We start from the raw sequence: 19,544 nt of genomic DNA, 5'->3' as shown, positions 1-19,544 counted from the left end.
TGCTTCACCATTAAAGAGATGAAAAATTCCACTTTTATCTAAATGTTTTCCACCATATGCCATGTCTACAGTAATAAACAGTTTAAATTTTATAATCAGTTATCTTCTAGCTGGTAAAGATCTTGAGGTTTAAAAATTGCTGCAAAACTAAATTATCTGAAACCATAAACACGCTTAATAGTATCTACCCATGAAACTATCCTCAGAATAACCCAACACTGTTGGTTGCCAGCACTATTTTCAATTTTCATCTATTAGATATATGATCAAGCATGTCAAATCTGCCCTGAGTAATAGAAGTGAAAAAATAAAGTCATTTACTTAAAACATTCTGATAGCTATTTATCTGAAAACCCTGGTCAGATTTACCGCTCAAAGGCATTTACCTACAAAGTTAACCAGATGCTTTGAGTTGAAAACTAATTTAATTTCTCTGTTATCTTAACAGGACATCTGTTAAAACAACATCCAAGGAAGGTAATATGTTCAAAATTAAACATCCTGCAGGTTGTTTTATTAGAGTATGTGCAACATTGACATTTAACTGTTAATGACCACTGCCTTAAAAAAAAAATTAGTAAATGTGGAATCAGAGGAGTATAACGTTTATACTAATGGACACCTAGTAATGTAGAATGAATGTGTAACTGGTGTAAGTTCAATCTTTTTGCCAAGTTCATTGCTTTGTTACAGCCGAGTTACATTGAAGATGAATGACCTCTCTTTTGTTTCCTTCTCTCATCAGCTTCATCTAGGTATCAAACTGTCCCTTTAAAATAAGAGTATATTAGCTACATAAAGTGTTCAGCACTCATAGCCAGCATGTTTTTTAAGCATCATGAGTGACAAGCTATGCAAATCATATCCTGACGTAATTTGCATTATTGCAGTTAATTTGCATATGGATATAAACTGCACTTCAGAGCAACTAGGTATCAATCCAAGCAGTGGCATGTGAAACTCAGATGCAGAGGTGGATGTGTGCTTGCCAATGTTGGGATATTCAAGTGGAAAAATACTAGCAGGTGCCTATTTCTTGTTGATCCTTGTAACTTTGCTGTATAAGATGGTGGGGACAAATGGGAATGGTAGGAGGAAACATTGGCTCTATATTTCCTCCCACCCCTTCCATTTATCCCCACCAGCTATGTAGGGCTGACGTTAATTTGTCTGTTGGCAGGAAGTGCTACGGCCATTGCTGCCCCTTCTCTTCCCATTAGTGTCATCCAATGGAAAAGGGAAAGAGAAGGGATGGACTACACTACAGCCACTAAAAGTTAGCCACATCTGGCTAATCCCGGACTAACATCTCAGGTCAACAAGGGGAAGGTGGACTTATCCATAGTGAAAAGTTGCTAATGCATGAACGCCAGCTGTGGGTGGATTTCTAAACTGCTCGTTTCCTCCTTAACATCTTTTGCATGAGATGCTCTCCCATAGTCCAGGTTGGTGGCTGAGCCTGGCTGGAGGCAGGAGAATGGACTATCCATACCCTGAAGTCCCTTCTGGTCTTAGTTTACTTTGAACCATGACTATTATCATGAAAACACTGATTTTAATCAGTGTACATTGGCAGCTGGGGAATTCCACTTACATGATTTCTTACATTTGTCTTTATTACTCTGCTTTCATGATGTGGAAAACAAACTTGCAGTTCAGCTACAGAGTGGGTAATACTTGCAGATAATAAACCAGCAGCAAACTCTCTCCCTAAACCTTCATTTCTCCAGTACTCCTCTGCACTCCCAGAGCTGTCTCTCTCCCCAGGGGTATTCCCCAGCAATGCCATTATATTGCCTTCCTCCTGCTCCCTATGAGTTACTGGTGAGCCTTCACCAAGTTTTGGTTAACCTTCCCGATTCATACTTACCTCAGCTGGAAAGGGGAAGAGTTACATCTTTTCAGCATTTTATTCGACTGCAAGTTTTGCATGCAATGTTTTCAGTATTTCCCTAAATACAGTATCAGGCAACATAAAGGTTGATATAAATTGAATTGTCTTTGAACTGAAGGATTCTAATTATTTTTGAATGTGTTATTACTTCTTCCAGATAACAAGAATAACCTTCATCTTTCCACATTTTACTTAAGATACTGTATAGCTTTACATATATGTGAAGACTCTTCATTTTTCTTCCATAGTAAAGCACGCAAAATCGTGAAAAGTGAACACAATATTTATTACATAATAATTAGCTTTTTTCTTTTGAGGTGCAACAAGCTGTCTGTGGTTGGAAATAGGAATTCAGCTACAGAAAGGACAAAAAGAAAACTGAAGTACTCAACTTCAGTTAAAAGCCTAAAGGGGGTGTTAGAAAAGATGGAGCGTGACTCTTCTCAGAGGCACACAGTGAAAGGACAAGAGGCAGTGTCCGCAATGGAAATTTCAACTGCATATCAGAAGAAATATTTTCACAATGAGAATGGAAAAGAACTAGAGAGGTTGTGAAATTTCCATCCTTGGAGACTTTTAAAACTTGACTGGCTAAAACTCTGAGCAACCTGATCTAACTTTGAAGTTGGTGCTGCTCTGAGCAGGGGACTGGATTAAGTGACCTTGAGAGGTCTCTTCCAACATGAATTAGTCCATGATTTTGTGGGTCGAAGTTATCTTATATTTGCAGATATTTGGAGTGGGTAGGAGAAAATGTGTTCAGAAACATATGATTTCCCTTAAAACTTCTGGCAGAAAACAACCTGATTACATATTTTTCTTTAGTTTACATTTTAATAGCTACAATACATTCAGTTCTTGGTATCACATTTAATAATTTCAATTTTAAATAAGTGTATTTTTTTAATCTTTCCTATTCTTTCATGTTCCCCCTGTTGCAGCTCAGGACAATATAGGAAAGGAAGTAACCTCATTTGAATGCAAATAGCAGCATTTTTTTTTAAAGAACAGTAGCTTGCAACTCAGATACGTAGAATGAGTGCTAAAATCTTGAGGAACTGCACTTTAACTACACATGGTGACCTATGTACATACTATCACCACTGTGCTTAGGGTTCCTAGGTGCCACCGTCCTGTACATAAGCTTTCATAGTATTATGCTACATGTTTTCAGAGCAGAGTTGAAGTACACGATTTACTTGTATGAAGTATGGAAATTAATTACATAATGGCCAATGAGGATGAAACAAAATATGTAATGGCCACACATGGTAAGAAAAGCACTTTTTTTTTTTTTCCTTGCCCCTTTATTAAGCTTTTTCTGACTACTACAATACTGGAGTAAGACCCAGTATGGCAGTATCTCTCAATTCCCAAACCTGATTCATGTCTAAAATAGGCCATGCTGCACAGAGATTAAGGAAAAGATCATGAAAAAGAAAAAAATACAGTTGTGACTGCATAATTAAAAGCTATATAAAAATGAATGTACAGGGAGAGCTAAATTATGCTTATACAAGCAACCTTAATTCTGGCATTTCTTGATTCCGGATTGTTTGACTTTCAAACACCTAATTTTTGTGTTAAAAGATATATAAGTACAACATTATGATTTAATATATTAAATGTAACCTTTGTATGATATTCGGTATAAATAAGGAAGATGTCAAGAATGCCACACAAATAGAAACTAACTCAATTTTGACAGTTAAAACAAGTTTTTAAAAAGTGTATTCTTGGTCACATTCACATAGTACTGTAGGGACTACAGCAAAGCAATACTGGAGCTCAGCCAGGTGGCAATGAGAGGAGAGCTCTTGTATCTGGTCACACAAGTAGGGATGCATGCAAGGAGAACCAAAAGTATAGGCATGAGGCTGGGACCATGTGCAGCAAGGGCTGCTTTGGACCCTGAAACCCAGCTGGTCCCCCTTGTCCAGCACCCCAAGTCCAGCTGCCACCTTGACTCCCAGTAACTGAGAATGGCAGCATCTCTACACTCCCACACTTGTGATGGGATCAGTGCAACCTCAGCCATGCATTTTTTGCAGCAAAAAATTGTCTACTAATTTTCAAACTAAAAATGGGTGTTCAATAGTTCTCATTCTGCTTCTATTCTGCTTGTGGGATCCTTAGACATCATTAGAGGAAGCTTTTAAATGCCTTGAAGCAAGAGTGCTGTTTCTTCAATACATGAGTATTTGCAGCACTCTTTCTACTGAGGGTCTTTATTCAGAAGTCGTAGCTGAATCCCATAGAAGTAAATGGGAGTCTTGTCTGAAGAAGAAAGTAAAAAAATGCTAAACAGACTGATAACTTTTTGTGGGTTTTTGGGGGCTTTTTTTTTTTTTTCCCTAAGATAGCTGAATCTAGTTCCTTCTGTCCTTTTTTGATATATTTAAACAAATCATTGAAATATTAAATTTTCTCAGAGATGTTTTCTATCATGTTTTCCTTTTTGTTTCACTAGTGTACTTCAAATGTGTCTCATTCAAGACAAGAGGTTACACTTTTCATATGCTACATTTGCCTAGCCACATGCCAAAATAAATATTACCACTCCTGAAATCTTAAAGTCCTACTTATACTGAGTATGGCACTCACCAGTAAGCAAAACAATCCACAGATTAATTAAATATTATTGAAGAGTAATCCTCTTCAAGAAGTGAAGTTGGGTTTTCTAGGCATTCATTCACAGGTCCACATAACAATCAAAGTTAAGAACAAGTAGATTGCACTTCCTCTTTGTTACAAACCTTCTAAGCCATAAATATTCCAGTTTGCTGTCAAAGAGTTTCAGCAAAGACAACCGTGCCTCAAGGACAGAAAATACTTAGTGTGATGCCATTTTCCAGAAGATATATATGATTGTAATGGTGTATAATGCAAATAGATTTACATGGCTGTTCACTAACAATCCTTGAGCCTCCTCAGTCTCTTCAGAGATGATTACCTCGTTGTTCTAAAAATTTCTGAGTCTTTGCAGGCCTGTTTCAGTGTAATAAGGAGAAGCTGTAAATATGTCATGACCTCCGCCTCCACAACTAAAATAAAAAAGGATGAAGCTAGGAAGCCTTTTGTAATAAGGTACATTAACAATTGAAATACGTTCTCTCCACTGTATCAGCAAGTGATGATGGAAAAATTGATGTATGTACACATAGAATAAAAGCTGTTCTCAAAACTTTAAAAAAAGTCTTTCTTTTATTTTATTTGGTAGAAAGCTATAAATTATACATATAAAAGTAAACTATACCCAGCTGAACTATTGTTAGGCTGTAATTTTAACCTATCAATTCCTAAAGCCATGCTGTGCAGGATCCTCTCTCATGGTTTACAACCTCAGAGGTATCCCTCTGGTACTTACCTAAAGGTTATTTTTTATTCTCCATTTAGAACGAATTCAGACCCAGAGCTTTTTTCAAGCTTCTATGTGCCATTCCAAACACAAAAAAATACACAGGAGTATCATTACAGATTTGAAGTTGCAGTTATTCCCAGATGAAAACATAAATAATAAAGAAGATTCAGTGCAAGACGTATAAATGTGACTAAGAGACATAAAACTTAAAATTATCCATTTTGTAAGATACCTACATCTGTAAAACAGTTGGAGAGTCTAAAGGATCTAGAACAGGAGGATAAGTTTTATCCATCCAAACAGTTGGGTATCTTTCCATTAGACACAAATTCCTAAGTCCTAGATCTTGCAGAAGATTTGATCATGTGGGGAAGTTTTGATGTACCATGCGCAGTTGAAAGGGAGAGGAGAGTGATGTCCAATGTGTGAATTAGATCTTTTGTAGATAATGAGTCGATCTGTACCTATTTCTTCAATCCATTTTCTAGGAACTTTTCCTGTTCTCCCTCTCTTTACCAATGCTGAAAACCAGCTGAAGTGGAAAGAATATACTCTACTGGATATTTTAAGGCAGATCATATCACTGGAACAAATAATACCACTAAAGACCAAATAAAAATTTTAACTGCATCCAAATATAAGCCTGAACCATATGGTTGGTTGCGAAACATTCTAGATGACACAGCCCCAGACTTCAGAAAAAATCAGTTCCAGGTTTAGGTAGTGGTTTTGGCCCATCTTTATTCCAAGTAGCACCTACTAGTGTTCTTAAGCTGTTTTTATAGCCATTAAAACACAGTGCTCAAACAGCTGTTTCTCCTTTCTCCCTCCCTTCTTTCCCACCCCCTTTCACTTTCCCAGACATGGTAAGCATCCCAACATTTACAAGTTTAATAATGCAGGTGGCTAAAACAACCAGGTGGAAAGAGTGTGGATTGGGTTGAGTATAATTGTACAACAGGTTTGTAATATACATTAATTCACTTAGCAATACAGAAAGCATTTTAACCAAATAAAAGATAATATATGCAAGTTCTTTTATTTACTGTGGTTTTGCCAAGCTTTTAATGAGATTGGGCATGTCTTGTAACGTTTTACCTGCAGAAAATTACTTTACACCCTCAGGAAATGAAATTCTGATCCTTTTGAAGTCTGCATCTTTTGAAGAAACAGAATACACGGGGATGAAATTTCCCAGTTTCCAGTATTTTTTGTACTTTGGGGGTGATTTGAGAGCAAATACAGGTAAGGAAGTATCTTTGCCTCATTTATTCTTCCTATAATTGTGTTTAACTTTATGCATCATAACATATCAGTAACTCACAAAAGATCAGAGAATTACATCTGTAATTTACAGTTGGGCTAAACTCCCTTTAATCAGGAACAGCAATTAAATATCTGAGTCAAGAAGAGCATGTGATCTCCTTCACACGTGGGATTCTCCTTGATGGTCAGTTCACACCACTGTGAGCATAACTCAGCATAGACAGCAATATTTAGACTTAGTTGAAGCTTATTACTATAGCAAAAAAATGTATTACCACTGCTAATCTTTTATCCCACAAATCACCAGCCTTCTGGGAACGCCTTAGAAAGTAGGAGTTTTGGTTTGAAATGTTGGTTTGAACCCATTACCAACTGCCACTTTAAGTTTTACCACTTACAGTGTCAATAAAACCCTATAAATATGTCATTCTTAGGAAAATATGGATTTCGACTGTGTCTTCAATCATAACATTCCTATCAGAAGCACTGTTAAAAAACACTGCTGTAGCCAAATGGCAATCTGTTCTGGCACCTCAGTTTACATTTTAATTTAATGAAAGACATCTTGTTTTACAATTATTATGCTGTGGTATAAGACCCCTGAAAGGAATCCAGCTAAGTAACAGCTAAATGGTACAAAAAAATATTTGTTTACCCTTGAGAAGGTAACCTTTCGTATTCATGAAATCACTAATTAATGTCTCTCATAGAGGTGAAATTTGCATCACAGAATTACTGAGGGGGCAAAAAGAGGTAATCTTCTTTTAAAACATATATGCCAATATTGTTGTGGGCATTAGAAGGTGGGCATCAGAAGGTATATGCTCATTACGGTCTAGATTAAAAGTTTCTAACATATCCAGAATACTCCAAATTTCCATCATACTACCCTCATTCTAATAACACTAAGAGGATGAGTAAAACAGAACACAGCCTTTTTACTGGGGCATGTTAACACAGTGCTGATGGCTTAAATGTATCCAGTGGTAAATTACCTTTGAAAGGTCCCCAGCCTCCAAATAGAAGCAGATAACAAACACGTTCCACGTAACCCAAAGGACCAGCCAGACAGCATACTGCAGGGAGGAAGAGAGAAACAGTGCATTAATGATTTCACTATCAACTGAGTTAAACTTACTTCATCAGACCATTACTTCAATCCAAGACAAAACCAGACTATATATATGGCACATATGAATACAAATGTTACATATAAAAGAGAATCAAGAATAAATTCTTCCCTTTCACAGACACAATCTAGAGTGACCTAGTGAGTACTCAGTCACAACAGAAAATCTGTATCTGTGAAAACAGTTGATAGATCTGACATTTGAATTTAAGACTAATCTGGATCTCTTATTATTGTTCAAATGGGAAATATTGCAATATCAAGAGAGGCATGTAATATCAATTATATGTGAGAAGTGCAGAACTGTTTATTCAAATGGTTATTCAAATATAACTTACTGAATAACAAAGTCTAGTTGAAGTAGGCATTGGATTCTGCAACACTTCTGATTTAGTGTCAAGAAACTAAACCTATATATATATCCTCAAGAAACTAAACCTATGCATAGGTTATTTGCAATATTTCTACAAAATATGGAGGGATTTGGTCATGACAGCTGCCTCTATCAATACATTTTGTGAACATTCCAAAGCATGGTTCATAATTATTCAACACCCTCAGGGGCAGACTGTATTTTAAACAGCCAATTTCTTTGGTTTTGTTTTGTTTTGTTTTGTTTTGTTTTGTTTTGTTTAACAGTGTATAGGAGAAGTATTCAAGCTTAAGCAATATCTGTTCATTGGCAGTTGCCAAACTTCTTATTCACATATCTGATGTGAGTAATGGAGTACATGTTTTCTCTCCTTCTGTCCACTACTTTGCTTCTTTTTGTATTCATAAGACCTTATATGCTAAGACTGGAAACTACATTTCCCTGCCGAAATGCTGGAAGATCTTGCATAATAAGGTTTGACCTGCTGTTGCTACTCTTATCTAATGCTTGTGCTTGAGAACTTCCCTTGACAAATTATTCCATCATCTAATAAACCTTAGAATCTACAACTGTTTTTCTAATGGCTGTTGTAGCTATCTTTTAGTTGTTCACAATTCAATTCTGCATGTTTGCTAATTTCATTCCACAGACCCATGGCATTGAATACGTGCGAAATACGACAGAGACACAACACTATTCCCTATCTGTTATAGCTGAGGGCTATTTCCTCCTTTTATATCACCAATCCATTTCTCTCAAGTATTTACAGACTTACTCTTCTTGTTTTGTTGACTTTTCTTCAAACTGTACTAATTAAATTTTGTTAAACTACTTTTCCAAATCACGAAACACTGTTTTCTGCATTATATCACCTTCTCAGTAAGGAGACAATATTTTAGAGTGTACACTATCCATCCCTTACAAAAAATATATGACAAACCATTGTTTGTCATGAATGACAATCTCATTCTCTAAATTCAGTAACAAGTTATGTTGGATTCTTCTTGCATTTCTCTTTGAAGTGCTGTTTTGCAACAGATTGTCTATCATTCAACATGCCATTTTCTACTTAATCTTCCTGACACTGTGAAAATAATACAATTCTGTCCTTTCTCAGGTGATCTAAAGTGAGACTGTATCCAACATGAATAAAATTTAGGCCTGTTCCGATTTCTTATTTTTATAGATAACCAAATAATTGCCAACCAGCCTACCTATCAGGTAGACCATGTACAGATTTTAAAGAATTATGATAAATATTGTTTTGACCTAACGGAAGCTAACACAGTTTTAAAGGTTTGAATTGCTTTACAGAGAAGTAATTTTAGGTAATTTAAAGCATACAGATTACATATACTTTATAGGACAGCTTTTACTAGTCCATAGATCCGGTCACAGCTCATATGTTTATTTAAGTCAGGAGGGACCCTCTGGAGGTCACCCTGTCCAATCTCTGCTCAAAGCACAAGCAGCATAGATCAAATTGTGCAGGGACTTGTACAGTTGAGGTCTGAATATCTCCAGGGATGGAGATGTCATGGCCTCTTTAATGCACATCTACTCTTTGAGCATAGACTGCTCATAAAACTTCGGAACATAGGAACTTAATTCAGATGCATGGTCTTAATACACTCATGTTTTTTTTTAAACCCAGCTCTGAGACACTAAGTATATTGAGCATTTCATTTTCCTGGAGCTTGTTCATGGTACACCTGGCTTCACATGTAACATGGAGCATTATAACTACCAGAACAAGAGAAGAAAACATTAATTTAGATTCAAGAACCTTAAATTGGCATTTTTTTCCTAACTTTGCAGCATTTTAACTTGCCAGGTTTTGCCAATTATTTTAATACTTTGATGTTATATACAAGTACACATATAATCTGTTGGAGTTAATACAAGTATTCTTTCTGACACACAAAGATAATTGGATTTCTTATAGTGAAAATTCTAAGTACTGCATTTAGACTAGTTTCCCAAAGAAATGTACTTAAGCAGTAATATCCATGTGTGATGCCTGTTCCCTTGAAACAACTTCTGTGCTCCTGAACAATTTTAAGCAAACTGGACAAAAGACTAGAAAATTCAAAGATATTTTTGCACAAAAGTTTCAGGAAAATAGGCCTACAAATGGGAAGAGATACTCTGTTAAGTCCTCATACAGAGAAAGACTTACAAGATCATCTTTTATCAGTCAAAATGTAGGGGACAAAAATGTGGGAGAGAGCCACTGGAGACTGGGTTTCATTAGATCGGCTGTTCATGACACAACTTGTCACATTGCATGTAAGCAACAACTGATTAAAAAGCTCTCTGCGCACAGCAAAACCAGCAGAACACTCCAAGGCACTTTGGAGCTGCTTGTCCCGGCAGAGAGCCTTATGCTTACATGAAGAAGTGAAACTTCTCTTTTCCACTGTGTAGTGTATCACGAAAAAAATGACAAATTTATCTGAGTTTTAGATACACTCTTTTAAAAAGCATCTGCTGTTATTGGACTACAGATAACGTTTAAACATGTCTTTCAAAAGTATGTTTTAAGCTGCTTTGTTTTGAAATGTTATATTGTTTGCTGCCTGAATTCTGCGGATGAACACTGAGTATAATTATCTTGAAATACGAGGATGCTTCTGCTTCCCGCTGCTTCTTATTTCACATGCTTCTGATCTAGCACATCTCTTATCTCTGGATCTCATGCAGTCATAAATGCCTCTTGTTGTCTATGTGCTTCAGCAAATTGTTGCGGAAATTCAGCTCTGAAGGTCTGTGACAATGAACAAATCCCTCTGGTACTCTCTATTATATGTATCTAATTAGAAACACATTTTATAAGAGTTCTTCAAAGGGCAATAGCTGTATTTTTTTCTCATATGTGGGAGTTCAAGACAGCTGCATTATCTGACAGAAGCCACCACAGTGCTACAGCAGTCACATATCAACAAGACGAGAACCTTAATGAACACACACTTGACCAAGCAGGAGATACTGACAGGAGGCATAGGAATAACAACACAGCTTATTATTTTTATGGAAATCCACACTGGAAAGACGTATAACTGGAAGGTTAAGACTGAAGATTTAAATACTTACCATTTTGCAAAGTTGTAGCCAACCAGTAAAAGTTACTTTTTTTGTAAATACAGCTCTTATATGGTAGAATATGCTTACCATTCTTCAAGTAAACATGAATTTACAACCCTCTACAAGAATTATGAGAAGAATTACCTACTTTATGATTTATTGATACTGTGTAGTTACAGGTTTGAAAATTTGCTATGAATCAACACAACTTAAAATAGGATGTCTTTTCTCTTGGGCAATGAAATATTAAAATACTTGTAACAGTAGTAAGAATCCATATATCCCTCTTCACACTTCTCTCAAAGTTGGCTAAGTCACATTATCTCTATTTTACTAACAGGAAAACTGAAGGTCAAAGAAATTAAATTACTAGACTTAATTCCACAGCTCAATAGAAAAATGATCACAAGGGCACAAGAACCAAAGGTCCAGTAGCCCACTACTGCCTTTGATATAAACCTGGTCACCAGAACTCACATCTGATATTCTTGCCACTTTGCCTGAAGGAGAAATATGTCACATACCTTTCAAGTATAAATAGTGAGCAACTCTGACAGCTATAAGTATTTTAAATTTAAGCATTTTTTTTACAGAACTTTACACAACATTTCTCTTGCTCCCAAATTCTTTTTGGATATGCAAGTCAATATCAATCACATTTGACTGAGGGATACAAGGGCTCCAGACCTACAAGATATTACCTTGTGCAATTCAAAGCAATTGAATTTTGTTGTGATTAGTGATTTGCTACTTTTCTTTTTAGAAATGTACACAATTTTAGTTTTAGATTCTTCCAAATCTGAAAATATTATGCCCCAAGACCCCTCCATACTCCATTCAGGAAAAAGAAACTAAGTGCATTTCTAAAATGATAATTACTACACTTGCCATAGTAATTAAAAATGTGATTGTTTATGCTACCTGGGTAACAGTACTTGACTTGTTCAAAGATTACCTTGAGCCCAGCATGTCTGATAAGGAGCACCTCTTTCAAATAACATGGTAACAACTGTCCACAGTTATCATTATCTTTGCTTCTAATTTATTTTCCTCTAATTTCCTCTGTCTATGAAGATACATCACTTAGAAATATAATTTCCAAACTTATCTTTGACCCATCAAATCTGATAACAAGTGGAATTCTGAATACTTGGCACCAACATACTATCTAAACTTACTGATAACATTCAGCTAACCTTTGAGGTGTCTACAGCTCTGCTTACCTTTGAAAAGCCCCTCTGAAATAGAAACAACTATTTGGTGAAGTTAGCTGTTCCTGAACAGCGAAGCCCATGGTTTAGTTGTCATAACTTTCTGTGGTGTTGCCTGTTCGAACCTTTTCAGCACCAATCAGCAAAAGTTCTGCCTCTCTTGTTTCCATCTTCCTGGAACTAGTAAAAGACCTCACCTAGACTCCCCTGGGAGAAGTGCATTTGAAGTGGCAATGACAGCAACCTACAGGATGACTTCATGTAGCCACTTTGTAGGCACCATTCTCTAATTTAACCTGCCCTGTGCATTTTGCTGTTTCCTTCCCATTCCAATTGCCTGAGGCTTTCCCCTGAGAGCTGATGAGGGTGTGGGGAGCACAGTGTGGTGGAAAGTCCAGTTCTAGAAGCCATTAGGAGCCACACCTCAACAGGAAGCCTCCAGTGCGGAGCAGGATCAGAAAACACAGCCTGACTCCAAAGATGAATCAGGAGTTATAGCTTGGGTGGGACTCACTGGGCTCCTTTTTTCTTTTGGCTTCTTCTGTTTTGTTTCCATTTTCTTGTGTGCCAGAATTATGCTGGGCCCAGAATGCACAGCAGAGATTTACTTTGTTTCTGAAGACATAGCTCCAACTCCTTCTGCTAAGAGAAGCTGGATTTCTACAGAGCACATTACTGCCAGAGTGGTATCCATCTGCCCACATTTAGATGTCTGCAATGCAGATGTCCTCCTCTGAGCAGTGTCTAGATTCCCATTACAGTCAATTGAGAGGAAAAGGCACTTCCAGGACTCAGTTCATTTCTCAGTGTCTGACACAGATCACTCCACCATTGCTGTTTGGACAGCTAAACTGTTTCAAGGCAAAATTCCCACTGTCACAGAGCCCATTAAAAATCTCGTACTGGTGACATCAAAAATGAGATAGTAACACTGCACTATGCAGATATGCACTCCCTTTTTTCCACATAAACAAAAAGAACAAAGCAATTTAAACGGCACCAGTGTAAAATATCCCCAAAGGACTGCTGAAAAGCCAGCTTCTGAGAACTATTGTCTCTTGTATCCTACACACATTGATGGTCCATTAATGCTTAAACTTGAATCATTCATTTGTTCATTTTCTGTTTCTTGGATTCACAGCTCTTTAGGTTTTAGTGGAAAAGACTGGGAGAAGTGCTAACATGGCAGCTGCTTTTGGGTACTGCATCACTTTCGTTTGTTTTTCAGTTTCTGTTTCAGTGTCCAGCTGTACCATCTTAAAATACTACTTTAAACACTAAATGACAAACCTCCATTCCAAGAACCCATGAATAACTCAGGAGACATATTGGCCCATTCATACAGCCTTCATAAGAAAGATACACAACATTTTCTCAGTGTAGTCACTCTATTCTTAATAAATAATGATTTCATATGATGCTATAAGAGTTAATGGCCAAAATGTAAAAGTAAGCACACAGAAATACATAACTTACATTTTAGCATTGTTCAGCCAATTTACTATGTTACACTAGGGTGTTACAAATATTCTAGATCCCCAAATGAAAGTATTCTGTAACTAAGGAGTTACTTTAAAAAGTTTTCTTTAAAAACACAGTATTTCTGCCATTCTTCTTACAAATGAGGAGCAGAGAAATTTTCTTCTTGTCATCTCAAATTCTTTTCTTCTTGTTTTTTTTTTTTTTGCAGGTTTTTTTAGGTTCCTTCTGCATCCATATGTTAAAACTCATGACCTTTTTCACACAAGTGCATTTTATGTACTAAAGAAAGTAAGATAAGGCAGAAACTTTAACAGGACATATTTATTTTATCTTTCTGACTTAGCAGCAGAGATTTTATTGGTTTGGCTTCACTCATCATTCAATTCCTGTATTTCTTTTGATCACATCTTTGTTGTGAAACATTTACCAGCAGGAAGCAACTTCAAATATCTGAATACTCAATTTACTGCAACATAGTACATACCCACCCAGCTGCAGACACGTACATATACATGCATATATTCACAGATGGATTGATATTTTTCCTCTTATGTTACTTTCTCAGTTTTTTCAGCATTCTTTCTTTTGTTTGTAGAAGAGATTATAAAGTCTTTCAAAATAGAGATGACTAATTAAATGTAAGTAACAGGAAAATCATAATTCTCACTTAAATAGAGCTCAAAATGCTCTCTTCATATCAGAATTCTAGTAATATCTCTGTTTTTCAAGGCATAACTTGAGCTGGTCAGGCAATAGTGAACCTTAAAATAGTGCTCTTTAGATTCTCTTCTACCCCTCTGTTTCAATTCCAACATGAATCTACCAGGATCTATCTCAAGAGCTACTAGCACTAGAAATCAATGCTGTACAAGATCTGAAAACTTGAAATCATGGCTTTGAAATGGCATTATTTTTTGAGCAGTTCTTATCAGCTGTTAAATTCATATTATAATTGATGTAGAAAAAAAAGAAAGATAGAAATCAAAATGATGTGATTTTGGAGGTCATTTGGTTCTTCAATGCAAGGTCTAGAAATATTTTAAAAGAATTTTTCCAAACTCTGCCTTCTAGACCATTATTAAGACACTAAGCATTTAAAGCCCTGGATTTCCTCAGAGTTCGTACATAGTGATCAGTGTAGAAATTGCATTCACAAGAATTCAAGCTGTCTTCTATGGATATTTTTTATTATTAAATCTTAGGGGAAAACTGCAGGAATTGTTGCTGTAAAATTTCACTGTAACTTGTAGCACCATATTACGTTTTACCAATGAATTACCAATGAAAAAGAAACATGAACAAGATAACTGGCTACTATAAACTGCTACTGCTTTATCCAAGGCTTCACCTGAGAGTGACTGTTACTATGGAATGAACCCGCTGCAAAAAAATCCCACACACCTAGCACAAAAGTGATAGGTGGAAGAACGGTTTTGTATGTATAAGTCTGCCTCAATTGTTAAGAAATATTTGGAAAAATGCTCAAGCATAGATTGTGTAATTGTTTTTCTGCAGAATACATGAATAGCCCCGTAGCAGGAAGTGGTGTTGCTCCACCCCTGCTCTTGCCCAGTCTGGGGACCACCACCTTACCGAGAGGCTCTGCTGATGGTACCAGTTCTTGAAAGTGGTCCAACAAGCTTCACTGACTGCTCAACCCCCCTGTGGGGTAGCAGTGCTTCTCCATGTGGACTCTGTTTCATGCTCACCCTGCCATATGCTTGCATTTCACCCAGGGTAAACCAGCCTCACCCAGCTGATGACCACTTCTCTAGGTCCTTTTCAACCTCAGGCAGCCCTAGAAGGAACCTATTTATTCTGCTGAGTGACCAGACCTGGGTGAGAATATTGTCTTTCCCTCAACTAGACAATGTGCAGCCAGGAAGGTAAAGTGATTTTGCCCAGATAAAATAAACGTAAAATATATATTCTTGCTGTAATCTAATGAGAAGGGCTCCTCACTGGAAAGGTGCGAAGCCATAATTTGCTTCAGACATCAGCACATTGGTAGAGCTACACATGTATTGACTGTTTCCTTAGTGTCTCTGGCCTTTTCAGAAACACCCAAAAAGAAAAATCTTTATTATAATTCAGTCATGGAACAGTTTATTTTAATGGAGTTTTTAGCAGCTGTGCCCATTTAAAATCCATATTAAAAATACAAATCAGGACACTCAGAATTCTTTCAGTGTTCATTTTTAACAAAATGCAAAAAATAAAATCAATAGATACTGTTGCTAGGAACAGAACTCTACTGACATTTATCTAGATTCTTTCATTGATGCCTCAGTATTTGAGTGCCAACTGCAACTATTTATAAAGGGAATTTATTTCCCTCAGTGAATACATCAAAATTCTTGCTAAAATTAAGCAATTTACAATAAGATCTTTTTGATAAATTGAGAGGTTTGTATTCGGCTTCCGAGGTATTGTTTTCTTCCTTCCATTTTCTTTGACTTAACACCTTAACAGTCAAAGCCATGAGAAGCCTGACCACTGCGTTCACAGGGCTTTGAGTTTGGCCCTTGGTGTTCATATTCCAAAGGAGATTTAATTGAAGCTAAAGATATATTTGTCATAGGAAAAATAAGTGAGGACCATCAGGTGCTCTTTTACCTCTCTCGGAACTGTTTTCTAAAGCACAAATTTTCAAAAATTCCTAAGACCACACAAAAATTTTGGAAAAAAAATGGGAGCTGGCTAAGATACTAGGAGAGTTTTTTCAGGGTTGGAGGACAGAGTACACAGACTTTCAAAGTCACTGGCTGGCAGCTCTGTTTTAGGAGGTTGGTGGCTGTTTTGAAAGTACCAGTCAACTACAAAGGTCACTTCCTATTCTTTGGAGATAACAAATATACATAAATTGGATCTGCAGAGTGTTCGCCTTTAAAGGGACCCCAACTAGCAGAGCCTGTTTAGAGCCAACCATACTATGGAGCCAGACTGAATTTTGTTTAGGAGGCTAAGACAGCTGGAGTGGATGGAGCCAAATTCTAGAGGCACAAAAACTAGCTTCATGAAACTGTATGGTGAGCACTGGTTTAGATGCAACGTCCTTGTGTAGGGGATGCATACCTGTGAGATTGTCACTGTGCCCACATGAGTGTGACTGACTCACTGAGTGACGCTAATGAGCCACAGGGAGGGGAGGGAGGAGGACAAAGAACACATTTCCCCTTCCTTTATTCCCTTCTGGTACATCTGATTGGCAAGATTGCCTGATTTGGCAAGATCAGTATGTTTTAATACAACATGGCTTTTTTAGACTCTTTTTCAATCTTGAATGTATTCAATGAGATAAAAAAGAAATCTGAAGCTATAACAATAAAATAAAAGTAGATACTCAAGCATCACTCTAAAAGAGCATAAAATGCAAAATGGACTTCATTTTCTAATTTCTTCAGGGAAATTTAAGACTGTGTGTGTCTAAAAAACATTCATTTCACGCTGAAACCAGGCTGCATATATTCAAAGGAAGTACTATTCTAAAAATATCTTCCTCATTTATCAATCAATCAATATTTGACTTTACTCAAATCACCAGAACACATTATTGGTTGAATTATGGCCTTCCTCAGGAAGGTTTATACTGGCTCTGTGTGCATGTTTGGGTCTGTATTATTCAGGAAACAAAGAAAAACCTTCTCTTAGTGTATCTTAGGGAAACTGCCTTTTCCTTCACTTTCAACTTGCATCAAACAACATTAGCTAAAAATATTGCATTCAGTAGCTTCTTCCAGTTCTGAGAATAAACTGGTGATGTAATCAGGTAATTTTGTGGTCCAGCCCTCTTAATATACATAGACTGGCCAAATTCTATTTCACTAAATGTGATACAATCAAAGAACAGCATAACGTTCCTTATTCATGGCTTTGAGTCTCCTTCATTCATGACGTAACATCCAAGTCCTCCTTTTTTGGTAAAATTACAGTAATTGCATTTCGCTGATTGTATCTGATTTTCTTTCTCTGAAAGTATTTGTTGCTTCTTTCCACTATGACTCTCGAATACCCTAAATAATGCTTTTGCTCTCCTTCCTCTGGAACTCCAGTTTGCATCTCAGTTTTGGGTGAGAGCATGTGCCTTTTTGGACTGGTTATCTTTGGAAAGGTTATCTTTACTATTTCCTTTATTGTTAACCTTCTTGTCTCAAGTACCTTCTAGATTAAGCATTCTCAAAAAGTTCTTTATAATTCAAAAATAAAACAAGAAAGATTTCCAAAGACCATCCAGGAGTAAGGCTGGCATCTCTGTAACTACAGATGCAAAAAACTCGGGACATTTAAGCGTTAAGACATCACTGGCTGGGAAGCCTGCCACCAACATCCACACTTGATGCACATACATTGTCTTTTGGCTCTCTACAGCTATGCCCATCTGCTTCAATGGCATGGTGCCCGCTTATCAGCTAGTTGGACAGTTTCAGTATGCAGAGGTGCCAAATAAAGGTTTTACATGGGTAGCCTGTATAACCCTGAAAGTGCCATTTCTTTTGTAGGAAGAAATGCTAGCGCTGAGATACTGATAGACTGTGGCTTTGTGCAATTTTTTGCACTCACTGAAGATGGGTTTTGCCAAAACCATTTTTACATCTCTTTTACAAAGAAAGATATGGTACTGGCAGTCAAAGGGAAAGAAAGCAGTATCTACAGATAAGACACTGATGAACAAAGCCATTATGAGATGAATCACAACATAAAATAAAGGACAAAAAGTCCATTTTACAATAAAATTCAGAGAGTATGGCAGATCAGGAGTATAGTTTAAGTATTGTGCACCATATGCCACTAATTCAAAGCACAAAAAAACACACAAAAATACAACCTCACCTCATTTTACACATTTTGAAACAAGGAAAGCTTTGCAAATGCAGGAATTGGATAATACTGAGAGGGATTCAGACAGATTATTATATAGCAACATATAGCTGAGATGTTCTAAATAGCCCTAGATTGTTCTACAGAGATGACACACCATTCCCACAGAAATATAATGAATTTTTTTTTCCAGTTTGTATCAGTAGTTTAGTCAATCTTTTAATTAAGAACTATATTCTTTCAAAGATGTTTTTCCTCTCATTGCATGAGTCAGGGTCACAAACTTCCATGGAGACCATAACTGCATCAAAACTAACAACCACAGTAGAATAAAATTGGATCTATATATAAAGGTAAAAGAAGAAGTTGCAGCTAGAATGTGAACCTTTAATCACAGAGTAGTCCCTAGTAAAAATATCACATTATTTCTTTAGGCATAAAAAACGTATGTCATTTTCACATTCTCAGGAGGAATTTAATGGAAAATGGTTCATGGAATCATTACTTATTGCCTGTGATGAAACAAAACAAAACAAAATACACAAAGTACTGATTATGAGGTGAAAGCAGCTAGTTAAAATAGTTTTGGCAAGAAACATTTACAACTTCAGAAGATTATTTTCTACAACAAACTGGTGATTAATGAAAGACCCAAAGGCTGGGGACTTGTTGGAAAAGATTTAGGGGAAAAAAAAACCTCTGGAGCATAGTGTTCTAGAGTTCTTGTAAATTCATCATTAAAATATGTGGATAGTGGAGAAAATCAAATTAAAATATAGCTACAGTTCTGTTTGGATGTATCTCCTGAAAACAACCATTGTTCAGCATTATTTCAAGCTAAGGCTAGACTACATATTCTTTTTATAGTAGTCCTAACTCAGCAAATTGGAATCTAAGGAGATTATTTAACCTTTAAGAAGTCTTTA

The 19,544-nt window shown here is 36.6% G+C and overlaps 1 protein-coding gene across 1 annotated transcript in view; it reads right to left on the bottom strand.

Annotated features, from left to right (window-relative positions):
- Positions 1–19,544, bottom strand: part of NKAIN2 (sodium/potassium transporting ATPase interacting 2) — a 562,467-nt gene that overhangs the window by 260,953 nt on the left and 281,970 nt on the right. Inside the window, exon 3 of the mRNA XM_075145763.1 lies at positions 7,517–7,597. Coding sequence (XP_075001864.1) covers positions 7,517–7,597 — 81 coding nt within the window. The remainder of the gene's footprint in view (positions 1–7,516; positions 7,598–19,544) is intronic.

Source organism: Calonectris borealis, chromosome 3 (assembly GCF_964195595.1).
Source record: "Calonectris borealis chromosome 3, bCalBor7.hap1.2, whole genome shotgun sequence".
In the NCBI taxonomy this organism is placed as follows: Eukaryota; Metazoa; Chordata; class Aves; order Procellariiformes; family Procellariidae; genus Calonectris; species Calonectris borealis.
The sequence above is the reverse complement of the archived record's forward strand: the minus strand, read 5'-3'. Positions and strand labels throughout refer to the sequence as shown.